The sequence below is a fragment of the Pocillopora verrucosa genome, chromosome 3 (assembly GCF_036669915.1).
Source record: "Pocillopora verrucosa isolate sample1 chromosome 3, ASM3666991v2, whole genome shotgun sequence".
NCBI classification, from domain to species: Eukaryota; Metazoa; Cnidaria; class Anthozoa; order Scleractinia; family Pocilloporidae; genus Pocillopora; species Pocillopora verrucosa.
The window spans coordinates 5102505-5118041 of record NC_089314.1 but is presented as its reverse complement, the minus strand read 5'-3'; the positions used below and the strand labels follow the sequence as shown (position 1 = coordinate 5118041).

General features: G+C 35.9%; 2 protein-coding genes across 4 annotated transcripts; one reads left to right on the top strand and one right to left on the bottom strand.

Moving 5' to 3' along the window:
* Positions 1-1349: 1349 nt before the first annotated feature.
* On the top strand, positions 1350-12877 carry LOC131796492 (phosphatidylinositol 3,4,5-trisphosphate 3-phosphatase and dual-specificity protein phosphatase PTEN-like). 3 transcript variants are annotated; one of them, XM_059114081.2, is made up of 12 exons: positions 1350-1450; positions 1612-1782; positions 2121-2226; positions 3466-3550; positions 4545-4589; positions 5093-5136; positions 5704-5834; positions 6655-6901; positions 8245-8303; positions 8914-9015; positions 10249-10443; positions 10863-12877. In XM_059114081.2, the coding sequence occupies exons 3-12, from the start codon at positions 2139-2141 to the stop codon at positions 11136-11138; spliced, it is 1272 nt and encodes a 423-aa protein (XP_058970064.2). In that variant the 5' UTR covers positions 1350-1450; positions 1612-1782; positions 2121-2138; the 3' UTR covers positions 11139-12877. The 3 variants fall into 3 exon arrangements, with proteins under 3 accessions (XP_058970064.2, XP_058970066.2, XP_058970065.2); XM_059114083.2 differs by lacking the exons at positions 1350-1450; positions 1612-1782 and adding an exon at positions 2561-2648; XM_059114082.2 differs by lacking the exons at positions 1350-1450; positions 1612-1782; positions 2121-2226 and adding an exon at positions 2334-2648.
* A 7-nt stretch (positions 12878-12884) lies between these two features.
* On the bottom strand, positions 12885-15128 carry LOC131796494 (NEDD8-conjugating enzyme Ubc12-like). The gene has a single exon (XM_059114085.2). It carries the CDS (start codon positions 14953-14955, stop codon positions 14140-14142), a length of 816 nt encoding a protein of 271 aa, XP_058970068.2. The 5' UTR covers positions 14956-15128; the 3' UTR covers positions 12885-14139.
* Positions 15129-15537: the final 409 nt, after the last annotated feature.

Here is a 15537-nt window from a genome sequence, read left to right as displayed (position 1 = left end):
AAATTAATGGGTAGCACGAACGTTGTCGACATGAATTTCAATTTCCTTTTGTGAATGTTCTTGATTAAACAAAACCTTTGTACAAAGTACAGTAATGTAAAATTTAGCTTTTGCTAGTCTGGATATACGGTGTGGATATGTAATTTATTGTTCAAAAAAAAGGTTTACTGATGTCCACTCTCCTTCCTGGATATTACATATATCTGATTCACTGGGAACACCGACAAGTAAGCAATATATGAACGTAAAAGAAAGATCTCTACAGTCAGGAGTCAACCTTGTTCCCAGTTTCACTTGTGTTCGTACCCCCTCTCGCATCTTTGGACGAGGAAACGCGAGGAAAGGCCTGGAACGAGAGTGCTCCTTGAGGATGATATATATGATGATATATTTAACAAATAGATTCCAAGTTGCCGTGCGTCTGTTCAATAAAAGATCACAGATGACGTCAAAATGTGGTAAGAACAAAAAAATGGCACACGAGGCGCAGCCACAACAGTGTGTCACTGTTCTTACCACATAAAATTAAAAGGAACTGAATTTCCTGTGGTGCATTTTAAAATAACTACACAGAGCTGGCGGTATACCGTGTGCGCTATATTCAAATCTCGAAAAATCTTTTATTTCCTTGTAACAATAAAGGTCTCACCACGCCGCCTTTGATTTCTGAGGGCTCTTAGTATCAATATTATCAATGTGAATGAAAGTGATCCTCGCAGTAATGAACACTACTTGGGCAGTAGTGAAAATAAGGCCTTAAAAAATTTCAGGCCTGTGCAGGATTTGAACCTATTTTCACTACTTTCATTTTCACTACTGCTCAAGTAGTGTTCATTACTGCGAGGATCACTTTCATTCACGTCCTTATCCGCAGTTCAAAAAGATGATTTTCATATATTCACAGCCGTTTAATTTTATCAATGCTAGTTTACGAGGAACGTGACATAAAAAAAGTTTCTTGAAGATTGGAGAATTTGTTTAAAAAAATGAGCAATGGACTGTTCTAGAAGATTGGAAATTGATCTTGCTATAAAAACAAAAAAAATGAAACTGCAACAATGAATTGCTGACGATCAAGACACGTCATTCATAATTGGTCACAGTTGGTGAAAAAAGAATATCATTATGTAGTGCTCTCTGACTTTTTTTTTTTACATTTTCCTTGGGGAATACCCCTGTAGGACTCTTTCCAACTCACACATTACAGTGGTGCAACAGATCAAATTCCCAAGATCAGCCGGCTGAAGCGCATTTTAAATGATGTAATGCTCTACTAAATATCATGATAATATTAATTTCCTGACGCAGTGTTTTTGGTTTCGAGTCATCTGACCGTCACGTTCTAGAACTTTGAAGGAAGGTTATAGAACTTTTAACTTGCTAAAAACAACTCAAATGTGTTGATGCAAATTTAAATGTTACTAAGTTACGTAGGAAAGCAATCTGAAAGGTAAAAATTCAGTGAACGTACATTTAGGTTATAATTTCGCTCAAGTCCTTGGTCTCGCCTGGTTTTCTGTCCTATTTTCAGTGTATTTACCAGTGAATGACTTGAAATAACTGCGGTAAATATCAGCTTGGAAAAAAAGCGTAAATTGTCTTGATTTTTAGCGGAGTTACACGTTCACGACACGATCGAGATACGATTCCCAAGAATTTTTGCTTTAACGAGGATCTACATAAACACTGAAGATTGGATCCAAGACTCCATTTATTCAAGTACACTCATAGATGCACTGAGAAGTTTCTGGGGAATATTTACAGAACTCACAACAATCAAAGGTAAGTATCGAAGGCAATTAAAATATCAAAAGTTCCCTTTTTAGCAAGTTGATTTAACGCAGTCATATTAAATTTTTACAGACTTCAGGTCAAATATGGGTCGTACTTCCGTTAATACTATTTTTACAGTACAGGTTTGTTCCGCATTATCGCTAAGCAATAAGAATTTCCGTTCTTCGCCTTAAACTTTCCCCGATTTTCGTTGTCCATGATATTTTTTCACAAAATCACCGACAGAATGGACTTCCGCTGTCAGCGCTAAAAATTTCCCCCTTATTTGTATAGCTTCAGTTATCTGATACTTTTTTAAGTCTGTGGTAAATTTCTCTTTCCTTCAGCAATCTGTCGTTGTCGAGATGGGAATCATTTTCGAAATTCTGAAGCACTGTGTCAGCAAAGAAAAAAGAAGATTCACAGATGATGGATTTGACCTTGATCTAACTTGTATCCTTCTTCACGAACGTAGGAAGTAATTCGAATTTTGACCTTGCGGGTGATTGCGGGTATAAACAACGAGGGTTTCGGGATTCTGGCCCAGTTCTCTGTATGAGACCATATTTGGGTGAGCACCCTCGGCATGCCTCAAATATGGCGGCCAACCTATGATATGTGATGGTCTGTCTGGCCTAATTGTCGTAATGTACTGTAGAATTCTGCAGTTACTGACATAATTATCGGTGAAGGTGTCATTGAAGCATGTGTCAGCGGAGGAAGAGCCAAAATTAACAAACAGAAGCGGGTTGCTCAAGAAGTTTTTCGTTAACTCACTCGATAACAGTCACCCTCTGAGATGGCATATTTCAAAGCTCTCGTGAGTAAGAAGAAACGACGGTTTCAGGAAGATGGGTTTGATTTGGATTTAACATGTATCCTTGTTTGCACTAATGATACGGCCGTGCGTATTTATGTTTAATAGCAAGAACGTATTTACATCAGCTACTTGATCTCTAAACTAAGCGCGCTGCAGTGGTCATTTCACAAGCCAACCGTTGCAGTGTCGAGGAATTGGTGTAGAAGTTAAGGGTCTTTCAGGGCTCTTTTTTTAACTTGTATATTTCACTTTGAGCTAAATTGTTATTTGAAGTTTTCAGGGGTATTGATAATTTTCTGTGCTCTTCGCAAAAGATCGACCATTACATTCTGCTTATCGATTGGTACATACGTTCAACATGAATCTGTGCTGGGCAATCTTGTAATCTGTGCAGTTGCTTTAATCGGGGTCGCGTATTTAACTCGGCTTCTGGTGTTTGATTTTCTCCTTCATTTAAGCTTTCCGTAAAATCGAAATAATCTTTTCATCGTATTTCTCATACGTCATTGCATAATTATTTATTTCTGGGGCCGTTGCTTAGACGGCTTAGATACGACTCAGCAAAATATTGTCTAGTTGCTAAGATATTTTACAAGCTTCCGCTTTCCTGTAAGATTGTTTGAACTGTACAATATCCTTGAAGTTGAAACAAATATAAAAACTCTTTAAGAATTATTTTTAGTGGTGAATCTGTTGTAAAAAATGCATAGTTTCGCTAAACATTTCTTGATTTTTCAAGGAGAAGTGATAATTTGATCAATCCTGAGCTTCCAGAGGTTATGAGAAGTAATTATTGATTTAGCATTTTAACATTTTTGTCACAATGGTGCTTCAATCATGTGTTTTTGTTCTTTAACTAATTTGTCTCCCAGATATTAAACCAAATATAGTGGCAATGGGTTTTCCATCAGATAATCTTGAAGGAGTGTATAGAAATCACATTGATGAGGTCCTAAGGTAACACAAGTGTCTTTCTGCCTGTCCAATAATTTGTGAACTCTGAGCCTCAGAGTAAAATTTGAAATTTAATTTCACATTACTATTAATTTTTCTTCACAACTGGTGCTCAAAAGCAGAAACAAATTGGATTATAATCATCCAACCATGACCCTCTGAACCCAATGCAACATGGCACATGTTTTCCCCAGATTTCAGAAACATGATTAACAGTAGGTAAAACACTTTCCCAATGTTGCATCTCCTATTCCATAGTTTGCAATCTCTCACAATCTTCTACTTGTATCAAACTAAGTGCCTTGGAGCATATAGGGAATTATTCTTTTTGTTCTTTCATGGTTCATAGTTTGTGTGTTATTGAAAATGGTAATAAGCATTGTTATTGTGCAGAGAAAACTGTTGTTAAAAAATCTTTAAAAAAAGGCAGTACAAAATCAGGTTGTTTCTATAACTTTTTTCATAAGTGGCTGCTGATGGTGTAATAGGAAGCTGTGCGTGGAAAAATGGGTTGTAAGCAAAACCAAACATGGGAGCTTGACCACAGGCTAAACAGGCAACAGCAAGAAGTCTTATAGGCATAGGTAGAATGCCAGTAACTGGCTTTTATAGAAGCACCCGACCATGGTATCAGCAAGGCCTCGTGGCCCTGTATATAGCCATCTGAGATGCAAAATGCAAGAAGAAAGAGAAGTAGCTACAGTCACATGATTAAGTCTCTGCAGCTGCATTATAAAATCTCTTGTGACTGAGTTAGATCAGCTGGACTGGAAAATCCTTGCTGTGTTTGTTTCATGTGCTTTTACCTTGAACAAAATATTTTGATTCCTGTTTGCTGTGTGGGTTGATGTAAAGAGAGTATTGTGCAGTTAAGGTTTCTTTAGAATATAAGTCTAAATTTGGTCAAGTTTTGGTGCTGTGTTTGTCCAGTGGCATACCTGTTTTGAATTGCTGATATAGTAATACACTTGTAACTTATTTACTTTTCTGTCGACAGATTTCTGGAAACAAGGCATAAAGATCACTACAAGGTTTACAATTTGTGAGTAATGCAAGCATTCAATTTGTAGAAGCTAGCCAATGCAATTTGACTTATTGACTAGGTGCACTTTATAAATACATTAGGGAAAAGAACTCATTCTGACAAGTACTGTACATATTGTTTGGAATGAAACAGTCCTGTGCAGTCCATTTGGGCTGACTGAAAAGTCTAGCCATGAAACAAGCCCAATTTTGAGTAAGTCCTTAATGGCAAGCTGGATTGTTGATTTATTTGGGCATGTTATTGAAATAAAAATAAATGCACCAAGAAATTATCAAAAAGTTTTTCTGAAAATGGCTGTGTAGGGTGGCAGTGGGAGCTGCAACTGTGAGAAGGGTCATATAGATCGCATAAATATGATCTAATCTGATAGTTGCAAGAAGTCTCACACAAGGTCTAATAAAAAGCAAGAGACTGATCGTAACCTGCTTTCATTGAAACCCCTGAACCATTATAAAGAGCACAGTTGGTGCAATTCATTTTTTTTCTCATTATACACACAGATGTTCTGAAAGAAACTATGATCCAATCAAGTTTAAAAACAGAGGTAAGTTAGCTTACTACTGTTAGTCAGTTTCTTTTTTGGTCAGGAGTTCTGGTTATTAACAAGATATGGGTTCTTGGCTGTTTTGCCACCAGTCAATCCAAAATAAGAGTTACATCTGTGATAGAGTGTGCAAAATAAAACCAATGTTTAATCCTGGGTCAGACAAAACTCACCTGTAGGAGAGCTTTGTAGGAGAGCTTTGAACAAGCCAGTCACATGACATGTTGTTTGACCACCAACTATCGTGTTAAAGTAGAATATTTACTACATTTTAAATTAAAGCTTAGCATTTCTGGGGTTTTTATCTTGCATTTGTGTCATGTAAAGAAAAGCTGAAGAATGTTTACAAAACCCAGTGAAATTAATGAATTTTGTAATATTTCCATAATATCATACTATTGGTACTTTGAAATATTTCTTGTGTGTCAGAAATTAAATTAGTATTTTACTCTTTAGTTCAAAATACAGAAGGTTATTTTCATATTCTTTTTGTATTACTGTACTTTGTATGTAAAAAAAGAAAAAAAAGAGACTTAATGGTACATTAATATGGCCTATTTTCTTTAGTTGCCACCTACCCATTTGACGACCACAATGCACCTCCATTTGAGCTGATTGAGCCGTTTTGTGTTGATGTGCATGAATTTCTGAATGAGAGTGAGCAGAATGTAGCTTTTATTCACTGCAAAGCTGGCAAGGTAAAGAGCTTATCCCTGTAATTGAACCTTGGTTGTTCACAAGGGAGAATATTATCAGAGCTAAGAATTCCTTTGATATGAAACTTATAACAGCCTTGCTTCATGTAGAGTCACTGTGGCTCAGTGGTAGTGTCTCTATATGAGTGCAGAATCCAAAGCTTAAGGTTTGACTCCTCACAAGAACTCAGAATTTTTTCATTGTCCAATGTTTGTGACAAGACAAAAGAATATTTGCCTTTGATTCTGTCAATTCTGTTTGGTGAAAATCTTTCAGAATTGGGGATACGGAAAAGTAAAGTTGAATTGCGAAAATGGAGTGGTGAAGGGATCATCCTTTTTAGTGATATTGTGTGACTAGATAATTATACTACTGTAAGAAGTCTGCTGCACTTGAAGTAGGGAACCTCAACAGGTTTTTAAACTTTGACTTTGCAATGTCATGAGGATGGTCTTATCAACTAGCAGCTTAAGCTATGAGAAGGTAGAAATTCAAATTTGGCTTGCATGTATGTGTTTGGTATCAGAATGAGATTAATTTATTGTTAAAATATGATTCATATCAACAGTGGAAATTACATTCAATAAGGAAATTATTCTTGGAGTGAAACTGCCAGCAAACATCAAAGGTCATAGGTTATGGAGCCTGTCAAAGTCTTAAATTTGCTATAAAAGTCTTAAAGTTGACAAGTTGCTTACTGCAAGGATTGTTTCATCATTTTAACAATCCTATGGTTGCTTATTTTGAATCCATTAAGTTTACAGCTATCAGCTACATTATATTCATTGTCTGCATCATCTGTTCTGTACGTTTCTTTTGAAGGGCCGGACAGGAGTTATGATATGTGCATATTTGCTTCACAATAAACATTTTTTTGAGAGTGATGGGGCACTAAAGTATTATGGAGAAGCAAGAACAAGAAATGCAAAAGGTGTAACAATTCCCAGTCAAAGGAGATATGTTCTTTACTACAATCATCTTCTTACACATGGACTGGAGTATACTCGCACAATGGTATTACTGAAGAAAATTGAGATGCTTTCTGATCAAACCCTCTTAAACACCTTTAGTAAGTGATCTATGGCTAATTGGAATGTTAATAATTAAAAATAGATGTAAGTTGCCTTCAAAGTGATGTTAAGGTGTTTTGACAGAACAGGATTGTGGGTGAGGCATTAGGCAGGGCACTTTTGAGACTTGGTGCATACATGTGTGTGTAAATCAAGATATGAAGCACATGCAAAGGTTGGAGAGCACCCAAGATTTGTTATTAAGGGGCAGCCAAGAGCCACTTCAGCTTTTAGAGTGCTGTCTAAACACTGTACATGCTTGATAATCTCCACGAAGGCACAGCTTACAAATGAACATGCAGTAGTTTAAATATTGTCTGAAGTGAAATTTCCTTTGTGGGGGTTCAATGTGTAGACATTTGTCACCAAGGTACACAGTATGAGTGTGAAGCAGATTTGATTTTAATTATAATTATTTTTTAATTCTTCAAATGGAATGGATATTTGTTAAATGATTGTCAAGACCTGGAGAAAGTGAAAAGAAAACTAATTAACAATTGGTGCATACGTCAGCGTGTGTTCATCGAGATTTGAAGCACGTGGGAAGTTTGGAGAGCACGAAAGATGCGTAAGAGTTGCTTGAGGCGTAGCCAAGAGCAACTCTAGCTTTTTGAGTGCTCTTCAAACTTCCAAGTGCTTCATATCTCGATGAACACACAGCTGACATATGAACCAATTGTTTAATAACATGTTCAACCAGATGGAAAATTTTTTTTCTCAAGGGATTTGTTTGCTGACATCATGAGCGTGCACAATAGGAATATGAAGGACGCTCGCGCAATTGAATTTGATTACATAAATTTACCAGCTATGTTATAATAGAGGTTAACCCTTTAACTCCCAAGATCTGATTTTTAATTCTACCCTCTAGCTGCTACACATTTCCTTGTAAATTAGTTATGAGAACTTGGTGCTAGATCTAGATAGCAGCTTCTACCTGTTAAGTTTGATATTCTCATTACCTGTTTGCTGAATAATGTATGGATATTGTTGGGAGAAGTTTTATGTTAATCACTTCAGGGAGTTAAAGGGTTAAGTGTTGAGAGGATGGAGAGAGGTCTGGATTTTTAAAAAGGCTGTATCAAAATGCCTGACTGCTGAAGGAAATGTTTGTATGGTTGCTTAATTTACATGAACTAGGTAAACCAGTAAATATTTTAGTGAAGATAATTTGGTATGTAAATTCAGCTTTCAAACAGAGATTGCAAATATTATTGGTGGATGTACCCTTATGGACAAATCCTTGTGAAGTTCTCTTCTCTTCAGACAAATTGATTAGACTCTGATCTTTTCTCTAAGGACTCAAACTAACCTTAAACTTAATGTCTTGTGCTGCTTTCAGATCCATATTACATCATTTGGCAACAGAAGGTGAACCTTTATCAGTCTAAAGTTACTGAGGTATGATTCCCTTGAGTGTTATCAGTGTTCAATTAATTCCTACAGCTTTAATACTTATGAACAACAAGGGGATGAAAATATGCATTGTAGTACATGAAATATATTTGAATGTGATTTTTGAGAGGTCAGAGTTCCATCCCTGATAAGGCCTTTAAATTGGGTTCCTGGGTAAGACTGTTTAGTCTTACTGTATCTCTTTGCACCAGAAAATGGAAGAGCCAACAGTTAGAAAATCTGGAACAAATGTTGAGTTCTACGAAGGAAGGACTGGTATCTGGCAAATTAATGGTGTAGACTTTGCATGATAAGTACAACTACATGTGGTTGCTTGCAATGAATGAAGGAAACCATGCAAGCTTTCTTGATAGAGAGAAATTGCCATGAAAAGGATATCCATGTGAGGGGGTTAAGTTATTCAGGGGAAAACAAAAAAAATAACCTTAAATCCATTGGGTCTCATATTGCGTGCATTTTTTCAGTTTTAAGGTGTCAACATTTGCACAATCAGTTGTATACTATTTACATAATCAGTGTTTTGGTTTATCATTGTTACTTTCTAAGTGTGGTAGTCATCTTCATTATCATTCATCTTCCAATGTTTGGTTCAAAGGGAAGGAAATGTGACAAAGGATTTATGTTTGAGCCGAGTCAACCAATTCCAATTTGTGGTGACATCAAGATAGAATTCTTCCATAAAGACATGTTTAAAAAGGTGAGATGCAGCTTACAGAGTTTACCATAATAACAGCCACCATTCCTGTCTACAGCAGTGTAATAATTGGATAAGAGAAGCCTGCAAAATAAATAAGGGCCTTGAGCTTGTGCCCACAAACCACCTGTATGAAGTCAGTGATGTTAACAGTACATTTAGTTCTCTCCAAACTCGACCTTTTTGAAATAATTTTGATTTTCTTCCTGTTAGAGGAATGGCTGTGAGTGTAGTCTTGCAACTGTTATTTGGTCTTGTCATGCAATGGCTCTCTCCTCAATGGGGAATAGAGGGCATTGTGTGACGATTTTGACCTACCCAGCTAAAAAACAATAATTCTTGCATGCTATGCATGCCTATGTTTTAATTAAAGTCCTCATTTGACAACATTCAGTTTAATCATAAAATATTGCCCAAAGCAACTTTTAGTTTCAAGTAAATTTTTTTTTGCATTATTACAACAAAAAAATTTGAGGAAGTGGTTATCTCTCTTCAACTTAGGAACTTGAAACTAGCTAAGTAATAGAATTGTTAAAGTTTGCATCTTTTTTGCTGAACTCTGGTCACTAAATTAAAGGCCTCATGTATAAAGTACAAATATATTCTCATGATAGGCAGAACACATTGTAGCCATTGTTAAGAGAATCACACAAGAGAAAAATTGCAACCTTGCTGCCAATGTCATTGGTCTTGTACATTTTGTTTATGTACAAGGATGTTTTGGTTCAAATTCCTTTCTTATTTCAAACTTTTCAAATCAGTTTTATCTTTTAATTTTCTTTGTCTTGTAAACAAATGGAAATTAAGTCAGACAAGCTCCTTTTGAAAAATTGTAGACAAGAAAAGCAAAACCTGAACCACAACAAAAATGGTTATGATGCTTTTTTTCTTACTGCTTATTTTGGTATATTGAATATTCATGCTCTAAAATTTTGAAGTAGGTATCAGACTCTGCAAAAGTAGGTGACAGTGAAAAGGTCATTTAGGGCCAAAAAGGTAATTGTTTTGACCAGAGTAAGTGGCAACTTATAAATCATCAAGTAGGCAGCAGAACTCTGGCATTCACTGGCTTGTTTTAAAACCCTGATAATGATAGCCTCTGGTCTCTCATTCATGTCATCAATCATTTATAACCACATATGTGTGCTTGCACAAGTTATGTACTATATATTAATTGAAATTTATACAAAGACTGCACCATAACATTTGATTTTTATGTGAATTTATTTCTATCAGGAGAGACTTTTCCAGTTTTGGTTTAACACATTCTTCATAAGTCAAGCTGCTTGGACAGAGGAAATCCAGGAAGATGAGCCAACTCTTCATACATTTGAACTTGATCCTAATCTACGCTATTTTGACATTGGAAAGGATAATCTTGACAAGGCACACAAAGATGCCAAAGAGAAGATGTTTAAGTCAGATTTTAGGGTGAGTGGAATATTGAATGGAACACAGTCATCTAAGAATCAACATTTAGAAATTCTAGCTAATTTCTTCAAAACACAAATGATTTCTTAATCTAATACAAATTTCAATTGCAAAATAGGAGAAAGAAAAGAAAGCAGAAGAGTTGAACAAAATTTACTTGGTGATGTGTAACACAGCCACTTGGCTTCTGTTTCTGTTCCTTGTTTAGCCATTTCACAATTACTCAATAGCTTTGTAGGGGGTGAAGAGCAAACAAATGAAAATAATTAATTTTGAAGCACCATTACCAGGTCTTGGTGTGGCATGAGCTGCTGGCTTATAGATTATCTCAGCTGCTTGGTCTTTTCCTCAGCTTTGATACCTGCACATGGGAGGCTTATGGTTAATAGCAATTAATTCAAAGTCTTTTGCCATTGCAGATTCGTGTCACATTTTCAGAAGTCACAATGACGCGGGTAGCAAGTGTAGAAAGTGCAGCAAGTGCAGCAAGTGCATCAGTTTCATCAATTGCATCAAGTGCATCATTGCCTAGGAAACATGTACGGGGGTTATCATCAAAGACCTCGAAAAGTCGTTCTATGGATTCACTAGAAACTGTTGGTCAGGAAAATGCAGAGGATGACTTTTCAGACTCTGACACTGAGGTGAAGTGGGATTTAGAAGACCAAAGGAGCTCTGTAGTTGAATATGTTTAAAAAATAGAAATCTGGTAGTTCTGAGGAAATTTCTAGGACCATAAATTATAATTTTTGTAATAAATAGGCCAGTATGACTTTGTTTTGGCAGTATTAGGTGAGTTTAATGTACTTGTACATTGTTTGAAATATAGCAATTCAAAACTACATGTTATGTGAGTAGATACAGTACTTCATCAGGATGCCTGTACATATATTCTAACTCTGAATCTCTTACGGATAGAAATAATATTGTTTTTGTGCGATACTGGTTGGATTTAGTACCCTGTTTCCAAAAGGTCCTTTACTGTTCACTTTTGATCATTTGGTGGCCAGTGGAAAGGAGAAAATTTTGGCAGCATAATTTACTAATTTGGTGACTTGATTGACTACAATAACATGCTTGTCTGGTAGTTATTCCTATGGTCACCAAAAGGTTTGCTTTTTACATTTGTTATTGCTTGTTTTCATGGAAACTTGGCTATGTGAAAAAGAAATAGATATATTTTGTCATGTTAAATGTTGTGACTTTGTTTATAAAAATTATTTTGAAGGAACTTGATTTCACCAAAAAAAAAAAAAAAGGTTGTGAAGAGCTGATCCACGTGAAAAAACTAAGGCAGCAAAATTTTATCATGTTATTTTGGAGTTAAGTATTCAACAGTGCTGTATCTGTAAACTGTGATTACAAGATAGATTTATTTTAAAAATTTATCTCTTTTTTACACTGAAAGTATAACTTGGTTTATAGAAGCTCTTGAAACAGACTGCAGAGTCAGTTTCTTTTTGTAATCATAAAAAACATGTATCAAAACATTTAGTATTCTTATGAATTCATCTTTGTAAGATTTTCCTTCATCTTTTTATGTTTTGTTTTTGTAAATGATCGAATGTCAGGTGGCATTGAAATAAGTACTGATAAATAGTTTTTTTTCATATAATTAAAGTAATTGAATTGGACCATTTTGTACATCTCAGTAAAAGGAAAATATATAGTTTGTTTATTTGTGTGCCTATGCAACATTTACTGGACAAAAATGTAAATTATTTGTTGGAGATCACTTTTCATACTTACATTCCAAGGGTGGATCCAGGATTTAGTGAAGGTGGATTTGGATAAATGTCTACTGAAAGGTGGAGAATTCCAGGGTGAAGGTGTTAAAAAAGTTATGAAGTGTTTTAAGGGATAATTGCAGAAAAAAAAACTGAGGAATAGGCATGTGTTTCAATGTTTTTCAGGTCAGTGTTGGGGGGTGTTACCAAACCACCTAAACCACCTCTGGATCTGTCCCAGCATTCTAGGCATGAGTGTAAATCTCAGTGCAACTGTTTTCTTTATCCTCTATCTGGTATAGCTGAAGGTTCCAATATTACACTTTTAATCAACATGATAATGACCATTCCCCAAGGCTTAATGGCCACCAAAAAGGATAATCCTTTACTAAAAGGGAATGAAAAAGTGTAGTTTCCTAAATGGTTTATTCCATAATTAGCTCACTCTCAGTCTGTGATTTTAGACTTGTCTCATGAGGAGAATTTTACAAAAGCATTACGGAGTTTTTTTTTTCTTATTTTTTTGGATACCCCAATTAGCTTCTAAAGAGGCAAAGATTTCAATGTGCATTGAATATCAATAAAATATTTGCAATGTTCCTATGATGGGGTCACCAAAAAGCAAATAGGTGTCTCAAAAGAAGATGAAACTCTTGAAAAGTTTTCAAGATTTCAATTGTCATTGGATATGTGTTATGCCTTTATTTTCATCTATTAGTTGAGGTGTAAATAATTGAATGAATAATATGTAAATACCTCATCTTCAGTTAGCCTACCAGCAGGCACTCATTATTAGGTTGAGACCTTGACCACAGCCAGCAAAGAATCTGGTACTTCTAGTGCAATATCTCTCACAGACCTCTCCCAGCTCACCACAAACTTTTTAACCATTTAACTCCCAGATCAAACTTGTAATTCTTCTCACTGTCGGTCATACAATTCTTATAATGTTAATTCAGAGAATTTAGTATTGGATCAACTAGTTATCTCCAAATTGATAGTTTTCTTTATTCTCACTACTTATCTGCTTGATAATGTATTGATCTTGTAAGGAGCAATTCTGTCTTGAACACTCATGGGAGTTAAAAGGTTAAAAGGCAAAGAAATGCTTGTCTCACAGTGTTAGTCATGATGACCTTCTTGTTGGCTATTCCTAATTTTTTCAATGGAAATCCTTCGGAAAACAATCGGAGATTTTTTTTGATATGATAACAAATTCTGAGCAGTATATTAATAAGGTTTGATTGCTAGCCAGTGAGATGTAGCTGTCAGATCTGAAACTATTTAAATTCTACTCTCACTAGGTAGCCATTGTCTTGCTATTATTTTTAAATAAAAAGTCAATGAAAGAAACATGCTTAACCATTAAGTTTCTTTCAAAATAGATATTATGTTGTTGTACATCCCATTGCAACACGTTTTTGGCAAAATACAAATATAGTTGAATTCTATTGCCAATTATTTTGGCAGCTATTTTTGTATGTCAGAGGTTGTTTATGAAAGTGTTGTTTGAAAAGGTTTGATTTGCTGTTTTCTAGCTTGAACTTTAACTACTTTGTAGGCACAAGTGATTTTTTTCAATGATATATGTTAAATTTTACTGCATGGTTAGGTTTCACTTCAACTGCTAGGGGCATGAACCTTGGTATGAAAGTGTTGTTTGAAAAGGTTCAACTTGCTGTTTTCTAGCTTGAACTTAAATAATTTAACTTTATCCAAATTACTGGCTGCACATTCAATGAACAGCCGGGAATTCGCATAACTTTTTTTCCGGCGCAGAGCTCTTCATGGAAGCACGTAAGTCGCTCTAGAAACACCGATGTAATCTTATCGAAATTTCAAATATTCTTGAGTGAAATTTCTGTAGCCATATCATTGATGTGTATCCCCTTCATACGATTTCCAAGACATACGCACACTACAACATTTACATGCTCTAAATAATAAAAGTTGGAAAAGTTTCTTTTTTTCATCCATGTTCTTCAAGGTGGTTTGCCCTTCTTTCGATTTCAACTAGAACAACAGGTTCCTCTTCGGTTCTTTGTGAATTGATTTTCCCTGAAATACAGTCAGTTGTCTCTTCCGATTTCTTGGTTACATTTGCATCCATATGACATTCGGTCGCGTGATCTGTGCCGCCGGTGTTCGTTGTAGAAGGTACCTCTTCGCTTGAATCGATTTCATCATCCACCACCTGGATCTCGATTAATCCATCGTCATCAACAGTCTCAACCGCTTCTTTACATTCCGTGGCTTGTAGGTCTTCCTGAACTTGATCACCGGTAGTATTCTCGTCAGTGCTGCTATCCTCGTGCACCAGATTTCTCTCGAAGTCGCACCCCTCGATAGCACCTCCTTCTAGAGACAACCGCACGTTCTTAGCGAACACTTCAAAATCAGTGTCGACTTCTGGATCGAAGAGAGGATTTAACGGATCCTCTAGATTTGGATTGTACAGTAAAAACAGCAATCCGTGAACGCAGTCCTCCAGAGTATTGGTTTCTGCCCACTCACTGAACAGATTTAAGCATATTTCCCCCTGATCGTCAATGTTTGGGTGATAAATTTGTGTGATGCAGGTGACATTTGGAGCATTCTTTGGATAATCGTTGGCTTTGATTTCGAATTCGAACCTGCCTCCGTAATAAAGACCATCGTTCGGTACAATTTCCACCCTGATTGCATCCAAGTTTTCCTCGTAATGGGCAACATTTGCCTGATTGTTCGAAAAGCTGGCAATGCTCTTCATGAGCTTATGGAAGTCTTTTGCCAACTTCCCACACATTTTGCCTGCGATCGCAGAGAAAATACTAATAAATAGCGAAATAAACTCGAATCAAAATCGAAACTTCGGCTCCTCTCATCGCGTTTTCATCATTGTAAATTATAGAATACCCACTAAGCTTAAACCTCCCTCTTTTGTACCGGTAAAATTCCTGAGCTCCGCAAATTTTAACTGTTATGGTGCAACACCGTGCAAACGTCGTGAACAACATACGACAACCAATAAGAAGGCGACAAATTCCGTTGCATCATCTTCAAGGTTAACCCAGGGAATACCCCTCATATCTCGTTTCAAAAACAACTTAAAGTGTACTATTCCCATATTCATGTTGAAGGAAAATGCAATTTCAGGGAAAATTATCTGGAATGTAACCATTCCTCGTTTGTTTATATTTTTTTATATAACTCGTATGTCTTAATTTATGGATGTTTTCTAGTTTCTGTACGGTATATAGATTTTGCTTCCAACTAAGTGAAAATTCGAACTGAGAGCAAATAAAAGTGGAATTTTCGATGAGGACAAAACACATCAATAAATTACTAAAATGTATTAAAACAGATAAACAATGACATTCGATATATA